The 16,966-nt window shown below is 45.8% G+C and overlaps 1 protein-coding gene across 1 annotated transcript; it reads left to right on the forward strand.

Moving 5' to 3' along the window:
• Positions 1-1,193: 1,193 nt before the first annotated feature.
• On the forward strand, positions 1,194-16,692 carry EIF4A3 (eukaryotic translation initiation factor 4A3). Its single transcript, XM_074949852.1, has 12 exons — positions 1,194-1,393; positions 1,974-2,046; positions 4,964-5,030; positions 6,643-6,705; positions 7,947-8,079; positions 10,619-10,699; positions 11,127-11,268; positions 12,835-12,973; positions 14,609-14,724; positions 15,825-15,932; positions 16,014-16,141; positions 16,447-16,692. Exons 1-12 carry the CDS (start codon positions 1,231-1,233, stop codon positions 16,461-16,463), a joined length of 1,230 nt encoding a protein of 409 aa, XP_074805953.1. The 5' UTR covers positions 1,194-1,230; the 3' UTR covers positions 16,464-16,692.
• Positions 16,693-16,966: the final 274 nt, after the last annotated feature.

Raw genomic sequence — 16,966 nt, forward strand, 5'->3', positions numbered from 1 at the left:
CCGTTTTTATGTTCATATCAGGAAAATGGGGTGATGATCATTCCTATCCACCCACCCACATAGGATCTGAGCAGTCCTTTGACTATAGAGATGCTAGGTACAGTTGTGTTATTTGCTGTGACTCACTAAAACTCCAAGCCTGCAAATATTTAGGCTGATAAATCAATCCATGCATAAATTCGTCCTACTGAGTTAAAACAGTGATTTGTATTTGCAAGATCAAGGCCTTAGTAGTTCTTCCAATTATCTGAACCTCTCTTTATTCATGTTTGGATGTCCCATAAATTCTGAGCAAATCAGCTCTGACTGTATAACTGGATCTATTGTGCAGATGGCATGCAGTAGGGAAATTAGATGGGTCACCTCTTGGGGAAAAAGAGAAAGACCTTGTCTACACTATAGGTTACTTCAATGTAATTTATGTCACTCAGGGGTGTAAGCACTAGTGTAGACAGCACTACATCAGCAGGAGAGCTTCTCCTCACGACATAGCTATCACTTCTCGCAGAGACAGGCGTTACTAAGATGATGGGAGAGCCCATCAGCTTAGAGCATCTCCGTGACAAGCACTACAGTTAGAAATAGCAGTCTGCACCCCACAACAGGCACTGTACAGCAGTGACTGCTGCTGTGCCAGCCCCAGAGCCCCCCACAGGGGCAGCAGTGAGAGAGGGAGGGGGGCCAGGGGTTCCTTGCACTCAGGCCACATGCCTGAGGCAACCACAGGAACTCAGAGACCCTGGTTATGGGCATGCATGCTGCGAGTGGGGAGTGCACAGCAATGCACAGGGCTGCAACGGGGGAGCCTCAGCCCCATAGCGGGGGAAAGAGCCAGCCCCATGGGGTAGAGGAGGGGCAGCCCTAGCAGCAGAGTGGGGGAGGAGCCAGCCCCATGGGGTAGAGGAGGGGCAGCCCTAGCAGCAGAGTGGGGGAGGAGCCAGCCCCATGGGGTAGAGGAGGGGCAGCCCTAGCAGCAGAGTGGGGGAGGAGCCAGCCCTATGTGGGGGCGGAGCCAGCCCCGTGGCGTCAGGGCAGGGCAGCCCCGGAGGGGAGGATCTAGCCCCGCAGGTTGGCGGGGGGAAGGGCCAGTTCCGCAGCGAGGCGCGCGCTCCCCTGTCACGTGGGCGGGAGCGCGGCCCGCGCGCTGAGCTCACGCGGCGCCACCCGGCGCAGGCGCATTGCGCGGCGATCGTGCGGCGGCGCGGCCGGAGTCGCGGAGCCGGGGCGGCCATGTCGGGCGCGGCAGGCGCGGCGGGCTCGGCCCGCAAGCGGCTGCTGAAGGAGGAGGACATGACCAAGGTGGAGTTCGAGACCAGCGAGGAGGTGGACGTGACCCCCACCTTCGACACCATGGGGCTGCGCGAGGACCTGCTGCGCGGCATCTACGCCTACGGTGCGGGCCGGGGCCGGGGCCGGGGCCGGGGTCGGTGGGGTCGGGGTCGGGGCCGGGGCCGGGCCGTGCGAGGCGCTCCCCCAGGGCCCCGCGGGCCTGGCGCTCCCTTGCCCGTCTCCGCTGGGGCGGGGGGTCCCCGGGGTTCCGCGCGCGCGCCCGCCCTGCGCGGGCTCCCGGGGGTGCGCGGAGCCGTCGCACAAAATGGGGCCGAGCGTGGGCGCCGGGAGCGTGTCCGCGGCTCGGCGGCGCCTCCCCGGGCCCGTCCCGCTGCGGGCCTGGCGCTCGCTGGCCCGGGCTCCGTGAAAACGGGCGTCGTGCGGCCGGGGCCGGCTCCGCCTCGCGTGGGTTCGGCCGCCGCCGCTCGCGGGGCAGGCCGGGCTGGCGTGAACCCGCTCTCGCCGGGCACGTGTCTGCTCCGCGCGGCAGGTCCCTGGGCTGAACGTTGCCCCTTCCCTTCAGCAGCCGCCGGGCGCGTCGCCCCCGCCTGCGTGCCTCTTCGGCTTAGGAAATACCGGCAGCGCTCTGAGCCGGGCCTGGCAAGACGCTCTAAACGGCGTTTCTCTTTCAAACGACATTCCAGGTTTTGAGAAACCGTCAGCTATTCAGCAGAGAGCCATCAAACAGATTATCAAAGGAAGAGACGTGATTGCACAGTAAGTGGAATTACAGGCTGAAGGAGGAGAATGGAGGCGCTTTGTTTTTAAAAAGGTTGTTAGCAACTTAGCTCATCTTTCCAAGGTCCTCTGAGTTTTTTAAAATAGTGGTATTAAACAAACCTTAAATGGTCAAGGTTTCGAGAATGAGATATCGCCAACAACTTATTGTTGGCTGTGTTTGCCTGAAAGAAAATTCACCCTCTACAACCTTAAAAAAATGCTGCACACAAGCAGAGTTCAAAAACAACATTGGGCTAGATGTGATCACAGCTGAAATGTCGTTCCCCCTCCCCCCCATAATAATTCACTGCTTCTAATTTTATTATCATTCTGTCAAAAGGAAAGCAGTGCAAGAGATGCACGTGCTATAGCCTTGAGTACCTGTTGTCCATACAGTGACTGCTGCCATTTGTTGATAAGACAAGTCTTGGGGAAAATAAGGGTTAGATTCTGCCAGTGGATCTGCCCTGGTGTACTTGTGTCTGCACTGATCCATTTTCAGGATCTAGCCCTTATTTTTGATCGTGTGGTTTTCTGCAGACAGCAGGTTTTCAGATGTTTAGTGAGCACTCACATTAACTACTTGTACTTTTTTTTTTGCAGTCTTTATATAGAGTTATATTTTAAGATTATACATTTTCAGTGTGTAAAATATGGTGAATGCTCTATTGCTTATTTACTACATAATTAACATTTTGCTCATGGTTTGTCAGGCTGCATTAGGATGGTAACTGGAATTTAAACAGCATATAAAATCAATTTTTATTAATAAAATAAGCCTTTAGTACATGATATATTGTGCCATATTTATAAAGCTTGACCTCAAATGTTAATTTCCCTCTCCCCCGATTCTCTTTATATAGAAGAGCGGTCGTTAACTCAAAGTTTTTGCTAGAGGCTGTTGGATTCAGCAGTTTATTTAAATGTTTTAAAAGATTATAGTAAGCTTAGGTCTTAACATTTTACATTAAGTTCAGATTTTATTTTAAACAGGTTTTTTTTTTTTAATTTTAATCATTTAAACAATTTAAACTTTTTAAAATTTTTGTTCACACTGCTGAAACTTGAGCGTAGGCTAATGTAGAACTTATTAAAGCACAGATCTGGCAAATTTTTATGCATTCATTTAAATGTGTCTGCAAAAGTTTGCAGGATTGGGCATAAGTAACATATCTAGCCCTGTCTACCATAGGAAATTGTGTACACTTGTCTACACTGATGAACTTTCCTAAAACTTCAAACAAGTTTACTGGTTTTAAAATCTGATGGGATGTTTTTGTAGATGAAACCTTGGTTTTACCTAATATGCCAGTGCTAGCCCATATTGGTTATGAGCTAGCATCGTGAAAGTCAATCTCAGGATTCAAGTTCTTGCCTATAATAGGGTTCTGTCAAAGCTATGGAAGTGACCCACGATTGACAATGAGGGTCAGCCAGAGAGCCTATCTAAGCAGCCCCTAACCAGGGTTGACAACAGCTTGGGAGCTCATGTAGACAAGGCTATGCTATTTACTACACCCATTACAGAAAGCATGCTACAATTCTATAACAAGTGTTGTGTGGTGTGACCTCCTGTAGATAAGCTCCCGAGTTGTGTTCATCTGTATCTGAGTAACAGTCTAGCTGGGCCTTCTGGTAGACCTCTATTGTCAGCCCTGTCTATCTAGTGGCTGAAGATGACATTCCAAAAGGAGAGAGAATTGGGCTTGTGCCGGATGTTTGCTCCTTTGTCAGGGGAGAGTGTTGAAGGGTTTTATAAAATCTGCTGCTGCTTGTTTTCATTTAGAAATCTGGGATTTTTTCTGCCATAAAAGACTTAGCCCTGTCTACACTAGGAAACCATCTGAAAGTCTTCCACTGTTGCTTGCAGTGGTTCTTCCATGGAGTAAGCAACAGTGGGAGCCCTGGGATTGGCTGCCAGTGTTTTTAAACACTGTCCTATAACCCTGTTCAGAGCAGGCTGAATCAATTTGTTAAAACAGTGGCAGGTTCTTAGCATTGCCAATGCCAGTGGACCTGAACCGTTAACCAATGGTGGGAAATTTCTCTGTCCCAAACTAGTGCCTGGGATAGCTAGAACTAGGGAAATAGCGACATTGCAAGTGTAGTGGAGCAGTGTAGAGATTTTTAGTCATGGGTTAACACCTGTTTAACTTCAGTGACTAACTTCTTGAATACAGGGGTTGGATAAAGATCTAGCACTACACCTTTAGGCTATGTCTACTCTACAGTCTGTCGGCATAACTTATGTCACTCAGGGGTGTGAATAAGCTGCCCCCGAGCAACTGTTACATCGACGTAAGCATTCGTGTGCCCAGCGCTACATCAGAGGGAGAGCTTTTCCCACCAACATAGCTTCTGCTGTTCATGGAGGTGGTCGACGTAGAGTGTCTTCACCAGACGCACTGCAGCAGTACAGCTGCGGTGCTGCAGAGCTGTGCATGTAGACATGCCCTCAGTTGAGATGTGAGCTCCCAGTAAACATGCTCTAAGACTCTCAGGAAAGTCTTCTAGCAAAGCCGGAGAAGCAGACTTGATATTCTTGGAGAGATCTAAGGTAAAATACAAGCAGAAAACACCTTTACCAACCCCTCTCCCTGCTCCTTTATGACCTGTTTTTCAAAGAAGGAAAATCATTCCTGAGTCGTCATCACAGGCGAATAGTCCCTTAGTTTGGAGACTGGGGGTTCCAGAGCTGGGGATTTACTAGTGTCAAAAAAAGTTTTTTTCCATTATGCAAATGACAACTGTTAGCTAAAATTTTGTAAGGTACATTGTTGAAAATTAACATCGTTAATTGTAAAATTGACTATTAAAGGATGAGCAGAAAAGTTAACTTTTTTGTTTTGGGGAATGTTAAAATTAGCTGGGTGTGTTCTCCAGAAATAGATTCTTAAATGCTTTATCTTTTCAGGTCACAATCTGGAACAGGCAAAACAGCAACATTTTGTATCTCTGTTCTACAGTGTTTAGATATTCAGGTAACTTTCAGCACTTAAATAGACTACATTTTACAATTTTAAAATGAAACTTTTGAAATAGATTTAATTTATATGCATTTATTGTTAAGACTACAACTGGATGAGAGGAGCTTTAAACTGAAATCTTCTAACCATAGGCAGTGGAATTTGTCAAATTTAATTTAGTCAGATTTTGGCTAAAATCCACTTCTGCAGAAATTTAACTCTTGAGGTCTACTTGGCTGTATTCCTATATTTTAATAGGTGTCACTGGAAGACAGACATGGCCATCTTCTTTCCACCTTTCCCATGCAAGCAACCCATGAATTCATTGGATCCACTCATGTGACTTAGAGAATTGTGGCCTAAGGAGGTTCTTTAAGGGAAAAATACTGAAATTTCATAACAATAAAGCTGATTTTTCATTATCAGCCCCACCTTCCCCAAATGCTTGCATTTACATTCGTAAATACTGAAGTAAACGATCAAGCAATTATAAAGAGACCAATAGTCTGGCTTCATTTATGAGTCTGATTCTTCCTCTCGCAGCTCCCTGCAGTCTAGTAACTTTAAAATAAATTAACATTTTCCAAATGCTAAATTTAATTTTATGGGATGTTTACTTAAAATTTTCAGTGTTCCCAGTGGAAGAGGTTTAAATTGTCGTCTCTTTGATTTTTGACTAGTAAAATTATACCTGAGAAAATCATCTGATAAATTGTTTCCATCTTTCATGGGAAGTCCACTCACCGCTGGTGGCACCTCCTCCAGTGGTGTCTCTCCCATTGTCCTCTTGCCCCAGGAACCGCAGCCTCCTCTCTGCAACTTAGCCCTTTGGCCAGGTCACTATCTTTGTTTCCCTGTGCTGGGGTAGCAAAGTCTCTCTTGACAGATGGGCTCAGGCAGTCTTCCTGGCCAGCTGGTGCCACTTCCTCAGCAGCTGGTAGGGCAATCTGGGCCAGCCCTCTCATCACAGTGAAGGCTATTCCTTGCTGCTTCCCCTCTCTGGGTTTGCCAGCCTCCCAACTCCCTCCCCGCAGGGAGCAGCTGTGAATTACCCATCTCCACAGATTGCAAACACTCCTCCCTCTTCTTAGGGAGTGACTGCAGCCTTTCCCAGCAGCCCCTGCTGTCAGCTCTCTGGTTTATATAGGCTCTTCTGGTTCCTGCCCAGGTGAGCTTCTTCTAATTAAGGCTTCTGTCTTAATTCCCCCCAGCTTGCAACCTCATAGATTAATTGGCCCTTCTGGCCTGCCTTTCAGGGCAGGTGTTGGGAGGGCACACCATCATATTCATGTGCAAGCAAAGAACAAATACATTCATAATTAGTAGTTTTCAGAAAGTAGGACTGAGTGTCTGGTTGTAGCTAGCATAGTGAAAAACAAGCCTGTGGAGTGAAACAGGCTGCTGGATGATATTGTTGAATGTGACTTACACAGGGAGGTATTCTCGTGTGAGTGGGTTCGAGCAGGAGCAACTTCCCAGATGCGTTGATTGACCCTTACGCATTTTGTACTAACATTTATGCTGAATCCTTCTTGGTTTCTGTCATTTCCAAGTCCTTTGGGATCCACTGCCTCTGTTATGTTTGGGCGATATTGGACTTGTTTAATTTGTCTATTGTTTCATTCAGGTCCGTGAAACCCAGGCATTGATCTTAGCACCAACTAGAGAGTTGGCAGTACAGATTCAAAAGGTAAGAACATTTGAAGCAGCCAAACTTTTGAGCACATTCTTCGTGCCTGTAAGCTCTTTCCAATGTTTTACAGATGTTGGTAAGTGCCAAGTATTACTAGAACAGTTGGTGAATTTTTAGAATTTTGTCAATTTACAGTGATTATTTTCCTCCATAGAAAATGAAGTGGTGGTACATATACTTGTTACTGTATCTAATACTGTATTAGGTATAGTAACAAATTGATAATACTACTGGTTTACTGATATTCCATAGGAATTACTCTTGATTAGCTCAAAAGTACATATTTTGTTGCTTGCTGAGGTACTGTTGGGGCTCTTAATGTTAGACTCTGACTGTACAGTGTTGTTTGTTCCTCTTCTTATCATGCTCACATGTTACAACAATTAACTTTGTGGCATTGTAGTGAGCCTTCTGTAAACACAGCTGTGATGTGTGAAGATCTCTTGAAGATGTTGTGAAGCTGAATTTATTCATCTTTTCTGTCCAGTCTGGGTGGGAGATTGCGGGTTTAGAAGATGTCCAGTGGAGTGGGTTGAAACCTTTGCCTTGATGCTGTAGCTTTTTATCCTGGATTTTTGGAATGTGGCACCATAGCATTTTCTCTTTCTTGGAACTTCAAAAAATCCCACGGTTTGAATCCTGTGATTGAGAAACTCATACATAGCCAGAAATGCCATAATCAGAGAAAGTGTTGCCTTACTGATACAGATTGCAATTCCTCTGTTTAAATTCAGCTGCAAATTTTCAGACACTTGTGATTTGACCTACCAACTCGAATTTAAATGTTGAGGGAATTAGATTAATCATGGAGATACAATGTTCCTGCCCATGGTCCTGAAACTCCCTTATCAGTGCGGGAGGTTTGTGTCTGTGCTGCTATTTCTGCATACAAAGTGTCACTGGAAGACCGACATGGCCATCTTCTTTCCACCTTTCCCATGCAAGCAACCCATGAATTCATTGGATCCACGTATATGACTTAGAGAATTGTGTCTCCAAAGATGCCTAAAGACATGACAGCAGTCCTCCCTTTCCCACTCTTGCTTTACAGAGAGAGCACAGGACTAGCACCACAGGCTGGAGCAGGGGGCAGAAAGGTGTGTGATGTGGAAAGATCTGCATATAAATAGCAGGGTGCTGCAAACAGGGAGAGATCTGTCTAGGGATCTCATTGCAAATAGTTTACGTGGTGCTATTGTAAACTGTCTAAATATTTCTTCTATGCTGATGTGACACAGGGCCTTCTTGCTCTTGGTGACTACATGAATGTACAGTGTCATGCCTGTATTGGAGGCACGAATGTTGGTGAAGATATCCGGAAATTGGATTACGGACAACATGTTGTTGCTGGCACACCAGGCCGTGTGTTCGGTAAGGAGGTCACTAGCTAGCTATGCCATATCTGGCTTAATACCCAAGATACACATAATTGTTCAGGATAAATTTTGTATACTTCATATTTAAGGGATTGTTCTGCTCCTGCGAATGTAAGTGGTATGAAAACTCCATTTAAAGGGACACCGTAAACCTAAACACTCTAACTTTTACCAACCATTAATAGTAACGTCTAAGATCACTCCTGCGGAAAGAATTGGAGAGAGAGATAATTTTGTTGTTGTTTTCAGTTTATCATGTATAGTTAATTTCACTTCCCTGAATAATCAGTTTCCTGTTTGTGTGGTATTTGCACAGCAACAAGGCAGAGAATAATTTACGAGGAAAATGTTATTGCGTACCCCCAGAAATGGGTATGAGGCTCGGGGGAGGGGTAGGAGCCGAAGCTACTCAACTGTTTTTTAATTGACTAGATTAAAAATTGTCTGAATCCTATTTATGTGGTTTGTAAAAAGTTCTCAGCAATATATTTCCACTCGAAACTAGCTACCAATCCTCCCCTTTTGGCTAGCCCAGCGTGCCAATGCAGCTTTGTTTTCTGGCTTCTTAATAATAACTTCAATTTTTACGGCTACTGAAAGGGGCCTGGATGACAGCATTGGAGACTCAGTTCCTCTAACAGTGCAGGCATGGCACGGCATGGGCAGCAGCAGTACAGGCTTCTCACACTGCCCTGCCAATGTACCTTAGTGCTGACTTACCTCCTGGGCTGAATAAGCCTCCTGTTCAGTCCTTGGACTCTCTGAGCCTGGCAACAAGTGTCACTTCTGGTTGTATTTATAACGTATTGATATGTTTAGTTTGGAAAAGAGGAGATTAAGGGGGGGACATGGTAGCAGACTTGAAAGGCTGCCATAAAAAAAATGAAGAAAAGCTGTTCTCTCTTGTCATGGGGCAGGACAAATGGCAGTGGGTTCAAACTTCAGCACTGCAGATTTAGATTAAATCTCAGGAAACACTTCCTAACTGTAAGAACAGTGGAACAGACTGCCTAGGAGGTTGTGGAAGCTCCATCCCTGGAGGTTTTCAAAAGGAGGCTGGTTAGCCATTTGTCCTGGATGGTTTAGACACAACAAATCCTGCATCTTGGCAGGGGGTTAGACTAGATGACCCTGGCGGTCCCTCCTAACCCTGTGATTTTAACATGGAGCCAGTCTTCATAAACCACAAAATGGGAATTAGTTGGTAACTACCCTCCTGGTCTGGATTGACCCACATGGTAATAGTGAAAGGCTTCCATATCACGGGACCAGGGGCTATTCTGAGCCATCCAGAAATAAGAACGAAACCTGGATCCATGTGATTGGTTTCTTGTGCAGCAGTTTCCAAAGGATATGCACATCTCTCTTTCTAGCTGAAGTCCCCCGTATCCTGCTGTCACACTGGTGTTATGCAAATGGCTGCAACTCACCTGTCTTATCTTCCTTGCCTCAGATAGCAAGTTGTGTCCTGGGGCTTGGAATTCTGAATTTTTCACCCCATCTTTGGTCCCTTAACTGGCATGTGAGGAGCCAACCCCAAATACAGTATACTCCTGTTTATTCAAAACCCTATTATCCAGATTTCCACATTATCCAAATCCCATCCTTGTCCCCAACACCCCTGCCTGCATAGAACCCCCCAGTTAGCCACTCTGCCTCCTGCTGGCATGCAGCCCTCCAGTGAAACCCCCTGCCACCCAGGCCCAACTGCCTATTCGCATATCCCCATCTTCTCCCCCCTCGCCACCATCTTGCACCTCTGGGAGGGAGGGATAGCTTAGTGGAGAGGGAGGGATAGCTTAGTGGGTTGAGCATTGGCCTGCTAAACCCAGGGTTGTGATTCAATCCTTGAGGGGGCCATTCTGTGTGATGGTTGGGTTTTGGGGGGGGGGGAGGGGGAGGGGGAGGGGGAGGAGGTCCCTTCCAACTCTGATATTCTGTGACTCTGCTGCAGAGTTGCTCTTCTCACCTGGTTAATGCCGTAGCTCTGGCCCTGGCAGATGCAGCACTGAAGTGCCCAGCTCCCTCATTGGCACAGCCTCCATGCTGCTCCTTGGGCAGAATGCAGGATCCAGTGCTGGGGCGCACACCAAACTGAGCAACCACAGAAGGAGCCCATCTGCTAGGGAGTCTGCTGCTTTGCTGTTACTGCAGATGTGTAGTGACAACAGTGAAATCTGTACCCTATCCATCTGTTTCCTCTGCAAGGGAGAGCCCTGGGAGGGTTGGGGTGAGAGGCTGTCCTTTCAATTATCTGAACTCCCAACTATCCAAATAGCGTGAGGGACACAGATTTTATTTGGATAAATTAAAGTATACTGTGTGTGATTTCTGGGGCTTGGAAAGTGGTGTCAGGACTGCAAGCACCCTGGCCTTCCCAGGTTGCCACATGAATATGGGGCAATGATATGGAGAGAATCGCTGCCCCAGCGGAATGCATAGATCAGTAGAACTGTCTGATGGTGGCGGTCAGGGAGTGTTGCAAGTATCTGTGTAGCTGGAAACTTTCATGATACTGAACTGGAACCTTGCAGATATGATTCGTCGTCGAAGTTTAAGGACTCGTGCCATCAAAATGTTGGTTTTGGATGAAGCTGATGAGATGCTCAATAAAGGTAAGAAATACCCTCTGCACGCCTTTCTCCTTCCTCCACCTCATGCTGTAGTGTGCACAGCACTGGGAATCCTGTTGCCAAAGGGCGTGTAATGTAGCTGCTTAGAACTTCAATAGCCCTGTGGCTGTACTTGCTACACCTAATCTGATACAGCGAGAGATCCCTTAGGAAGAACGCACACTCCTGGAACTAGTAGTCAGCAAAGCCTCAAACTATCTCCATTTTCTGTGGGTTTCAGTGGTTTTGCAGCTTGGGGGATAAGATAGAGTTGAAGTTGTTTGGGTGACTTTAGCTGTGAATTCACTACTTTCTAATGTTTGTCTTTAAGTGTAACCTTAATTTTGAATTCCAGAGTCAGTGTAAGAACAAGGTTTTCACAGAAAACGCAAACATTAACACTGCTGTGCTATTTGGTTTGCTTTGTCAGGTTTTAAAGAACAGATTTATGATGTGTACAGATACCTGCCCCCAGCTACTCAGGTGGTTCTAATCAGTGCTACCTTGCCTCATGAAATCCTGGAGATGACCAATAAATTCATGACTGACCCAATCCGCATCTTGGTTAAACGGTGAGTGATGCTCCCATGAGAAAAGCAGCTGTCGAGTTCCACCAGAAGTTGGGCTCGTTAGTCTCTGGAATTAGTCTTCCTCTGTAAGTGATGGCTTTTGAATGTGATTGCTTCAGATTCCTTCATTGTTGGACTAGAAAGGGACTGGTTAAGGCTGTAAACTTGGTTTAAAGTGCAAAGCCCATTCAGATGTTTCTTCTAGTTTGGTGCTGTTTGCCAAGCAGCTTGCAAACCTTCTGTGCTAAAACTTGGGATAGTTTTGTTCTGCAGCAAACATCTCTCCTTCATAGAACTCTGTAGCTTCCCTCCAGCCTGGCTGGCAGCTCCCTACTCTGCTCCCCAAACCACTTCTGCTGCTTTTTCATGGCCTTCTCCCATGCAGTGCCCTCCTAAAGATCCCTTCTTCACCTCCGCCCTGCCACCTCTTGCTCCTCCTATGGAGGTGACCCAGAAGATATTTTGATGCCTCCTCTCACATCTTATAATGTGTGAGGTAGGTCTAAAAAGTGTTGCACCTTGGAAATACCTGGAAAGCTCAATTTGGGCTTCCTGGGTTTTGCTGGAAGACTTTTGGGGGAGGTGGGGTCTGATATGTCTCAGCTTTCACATCATAACCAAAGGGGATGGGGTGTTTGGATCTTAAACAGATCTCTCTTGTCCCAAATTCCCATTATACATTGGAGTTCTATGTGTGGCAACAAAACAAGAGTTTTAAGTAGGCTAAGTAATGGGTCCTTCCCCTTGCTTAGCCATCTCTCTTGTGATGTCATGATCGCATTAGATTTCCAAAAAGAAAAGGAGGACTTGTGGCACCTTAGAGACTAACACATTTATTTGAGCATAAGCTTTCGTGATGCATCCGATGAAGTGAGCTGTAGCTCACGAAAGGTTATGCTCAAATAAATTGGTTAGTCTCTGAGGTGCCACAAGTCCTCCTTTTCTTTTTACAAATACAGACTAACATGGCTGCTACTCTGAAACCTGTCATTAGATTTCCAGTCTTTCTGACAGAACTCCTAATGTCAAAAGCAGCAGCATTGAAAATCTCACCTTTTGGGTCCTCTGTGTGTAGTGCACGCAGGGCACAAGCTCAGTTTTGTCATGCGGGTCACCTTTACGTCCATCCTCAAAACATGCTTCCCAGAGAACACGTCTGAACCATTAACAGTACATGAACCATTCCCCAAATCCGCATAACCCTTAGGTTGTGCGCATCACTCCACATAAGCGGGTGCATGACCTTTAGCCTCCCCTGCATCGCTGCTTCCTGTTGATTTAGGCCCCAATCCCACAAGTTGGTCAGCACATGCACACAACCCTCTCACATGGAACAGCTTGCAGTCAGAGCCTTAATGGAACTTCCAGGCAGGGTCTCCCTCTGTCTGCTTTGTAAAGCACCATGTGCATGTAGGACCTTGTGTAAATAAAATATCAGCAATTCACAGTGTATGTGACAATAGTATGAACTCTGTTCAGCGTGGTTGGCAGGTTGAAATGTATTGGCTTATAGACTGCCCTGAAATGTCTGTCTATTAAAAGACACGATGGCTTTTTTTCTATCTGCAGTGATGAATTAACTCTGGAAGGAATCAAACAGTTTTTTGTGGCCGTGGAAAGGGAAGAGTGGAAGTTTGATACGCTGTGCGATCTGTACGACACACTCACTATCACGCAGGCTGTCATCTTCTGTAACACCAAGAGGAAGGTATGGCATCAACGAATCAGTGTTCATGTTTACTTCTTCAGTGGTAGCTGTGTTGTTCCCTGGCCTGTCAGAGTTATCAGAATCTAATTATGTGAGACTGAAGACTAGAGGCCAATTGTTAGCCATGGGAACTGTTAATCTCTGCAGTTTCTCTTACTTTAAACTGCAGCCTCCTGCTCCTGGCGATTGACTTTTAATAACAAAAGCCTTGAGTGGATATGCCAAAGAAAATTCCACTCACAGGTTAGGATCCCTCTTCTAACAGCTTCTTTCCAGGTTGTTCCTAGTAGAAGTAGGGAGAATCTGCTGAGGGGTCTGGAGGATTTTCCACCACTAGCCATTTTTTAAATCAAGACTGGACTAGAGCCAATCTTTTAAAAAACATCTAAACAGGAATTGTGGGGATGGTCTGTGGCCTGTGCTATGCAGGTCAGACTAGATGATCACAGTGGTCTCTTCTGGACTTACAGTCTACTCTCTCTGTCATGCCTGCTGGCCCTTGGTTACAGTGATCAAGCCTCCTGGCTCAGGTGTGTTGGGTAGGATGAGCCCTGGGCAGTGAAGGCTGCTGAAAAGAGAGGAGGAGCATTGTCCTACCTGGCCTGGGAAGTGTCAACGAATTTACCTGCAGCAGCCAGTGGAATTGTAAATCATGTTGCTGTTGAACTACCTAGCCGGTCTTTTAACTAACCAACATGAACCGTGACTTCATATTGACTAAAGGCCGCACGTAATGGGCAGTAGAACCAACTGGAAGAGAGACTTTGTGCCCTGATTTGAGACTGTTCAGCTAGTAGGTTATGGAACTAGAACCAGATGGCACTGGGTGCCTGTTTGAGACATGCTAACCTGGTGCTGGGTTCTTGCTGGTTAGGTTGATAGTGAGCAGGTCACTAACCAGTTATGTGCTGTCATATTGCCATCCTGTCCACTAAGAAAATGGCAATCAGAGGTGGAGTTGCCCGTTTAGAACAATAAAATTGACTAGCAAGTAGAGGTCCATAGTCCCCTTGGGACTATTAAAAACAAAACTGAACCCTGGGAGAAAATTCACTTAATCCATACATGGGGGTTGGAAGAGAAAAATACAACTTTTTCCATCACACAGGCAAGCCCACTGCTAGGTTTGGATCCCCCTCCCTGATGTATAGGGACAGCTTGAGCTGTCACTCATGGATGTTTAGGAATAGTGGAGCTTGCTCTTTCTGGATCAGCTGTCTCTCTCCCTGGATGGTTTTACTGCCCAGGCAAGGGGGTCCAGCTGTCCCCATGTGGAGTTAGTCCTGGCTGTTACTTATTAGCTAGTAGGAGTCTTGCAGGTGTTAGTTCAAATGCAGTGATCCACTGTTGCTAGGATCGAATTCACTGAACCTTGCATTGGGTCCGTGCTCCATAAATAATGGAAATGCTTCGTCTTCCACAGGCAGGATGCTGACTGCTTTTTCCTCCTGAAAGTCTAATCTTCGGAAGCAGCCATGGAGATGTCTTGTAGCTCCCTCTAACATCTGTGCTTTTTCATGAAAGCTCCATAAGAGGGTGCTTCTTCAAGCATGACTAGCAAACTATTATTTCAGGAACAAACAGCATGATAGTACATGTACAGAACTAACCCTCACTACCTGTTTGTGTGTGCAGGTAGACTGGCTAACGGAGAAGATGAGAGAAGCCAACTTCACGGTGTCCTCAATGCATGGTGATATGCCACAGAAGGAGAGAGAATCCATCATGAAGGAGTTCAGATCTGGGGCAAGGCAAGTGACTTAAATACTCTTGTGTGTGTGGTGTTACAGCAAGAGACCAGGATTCCCCAGTGTCCTATGGAAGACTGGCTGAACTATGCCTTCAGTATCTATCCTTCTGCATCTCTGCCCTGAAAGCCCCCTTCACCTTTTCACCCTCATTTCTGGTGATTCTAGAATAAGCTGTAAGATGAAAATATAAGTTCTGAGACTCTCACTGAGATCACTGGACTGCTCTTCCATAGCACCTCAGGGTGGGGGACTTCTGCATAGGTTGGGTGGAGAACTGTGATGTTAGAAGTAGAATGAGCCCATGGTATTTATTAAGAGTAGGTGGAAGCTGGAGAAAGCTGCAGAGATTGAGCTTCATTTCTCAGCATGTGGAAGGAGTTGCCTCTGACTGTGCCATACCAGGCAGCTGCTGTTGAATGTGATACTTTGTACTGGAGGTTTTTAGCTCCCATCTCCCCCGACCCTAAAAGCTCTAGTTTCTTGTGTATTCTGCTGAGTTCTCCCTGGAGGAAGCACATAGCTGGTTCCCCCTGTTGAAGAACTAGAAGAAGGAGCCTCCTGCTGAAGTGGCAGAACATGAAATGACTCATTCCATCTGCTAAATATCAAAATGAGCTTCTCACCAGCTGTCCTGTCATCAAGGGGCTGGCGTGAGCAGTTTGATTACGGTAGAACCCCTGTTTGATGAAATAATAGGGGATCGAGGAGTTTGTAAAATTGAATACCTCAATTGTAGTAGCTCCAGTGTGGAAGTTGCAGCAGGTGCACTGCATCACTTTGTCCTTCAAAGCACTGCAAAGCCATTTAGTGTCAAGGGATGTCAGCTTATTCATCAACATCACATTTGTTATGCAGTGTGTATTTTGTCAGGAAAATGATTTGTATAACTGGTCAGTCATAAGATTCATGTTCGTAAAGTTGGAGTTTGACTGTAGCTCTTTGAAACAGTTTTCTTATTAACTAGTTTCCTAAAGCTGCTAAGTGACACTCGGCATGTCAATGCACTGCAGGAAGATGGTTGTCAATATCTCCCTAACTCATTTCACAACACCCTTCCTGTGGGATATGAGTGCAATAACTCTGCTCTTCTCTCTTGGCAGCCGCGTGCTTATTTCTACAGATGTTTGGGCCAGGGGGTTGGACGTTCCTCAGGTGTCCCTGATCATTAACTACGACTTGCCCAACAACAGAGAACTGTATATACACAGGTACAGGAATGGCTACTTTTATTAAGTCTGATTGAACTATGCCTACCCAGTCAACTAATCCTGGATCCTTTCCTTCAACAGAATTGGTAGATCAGGTCGGTATGGCCGAAAAGGTGTTGCCATCAACTTTGTAAAGAATGATGACATCCGTATCCTGCGTGATATTGAACAGTACTACTCTACCCAGATTGATGAGATGCCCATGAACGGTGAGTGTAGGGTGCATCCAAATATGACTCCTAGCTCAGCTGGGCAGAATGGCAGCTGCCTCCTAACCTAGTTGTATATCACCATGTAAAATATTACAACAGAATCAAATAGGGAAATGTAAAATACTAAATTTTATTGTACTGAAGTTTTTGGCCATTTGTAAACTCAAATCCTGGTGGACTGACAGGTGCTTGTATTCCAGTGAAGAGGCTGAAGCAGTTGTGTGCCTTGGCTGCATTACTGTGTGCTGCAATCTGTAGCATGTTCAGCATATGTTTAACTTATGTTCTCTCTCTTAATTCAGTTGCTGATCTTATTTAAAGAAGCAAGACACGTTGAAGACCAGTAGACGGGGAGAGCTCCATTTTAGACTTACTTTACAAGGAGTCAGTCTTATGTGGTATTTTTATTTAACCGTGAAATTTTTGAAGTTCCCTTGGAGGAACATTGCCCTTTTCTTGATGTAATCTGCAAATTAGGATTTGTGTAAATAATGTGTTCACTTCCATTCTGACTACTTTTTTCAATTAAAATTTTACCATAAACTCTCCATCTGATCACTGTAAGTTGGTAACTGGGTCCAAAGAGGGGTGTGTTACAGCTGGATGCAGCATTATGAGAGGGCAACAGCTGTCACATGTACTGAGGCCCCTTGACAACATAATAGGCAAACCTCCCAGTCATGTTTGTTCCAGTTGTAACATTCCTGTAAGTTCTGGCTGGTTTGTGTAAGGAAAGAAAGCCACCATGAGGCTGAACTCTTCCACTCTTGAAAAGCAAATAGTACTAGTTATTAAGATAACTTCATGGTGGCTCACTGCACA

The sequence above is a fragment of the Natator depressus genome, chromosome 3, assembly GCF_965152275.1.
Source record: "Natator depressus isolate rNatDep1 chromosome 3, rNatDep2.hap1, whole genome shotgun sequence".
Lineage (NCBI taxonomy): Eukaryota > Metazoa > Chordata > Testudines > Cheloniidae > Natator > Natator depressus.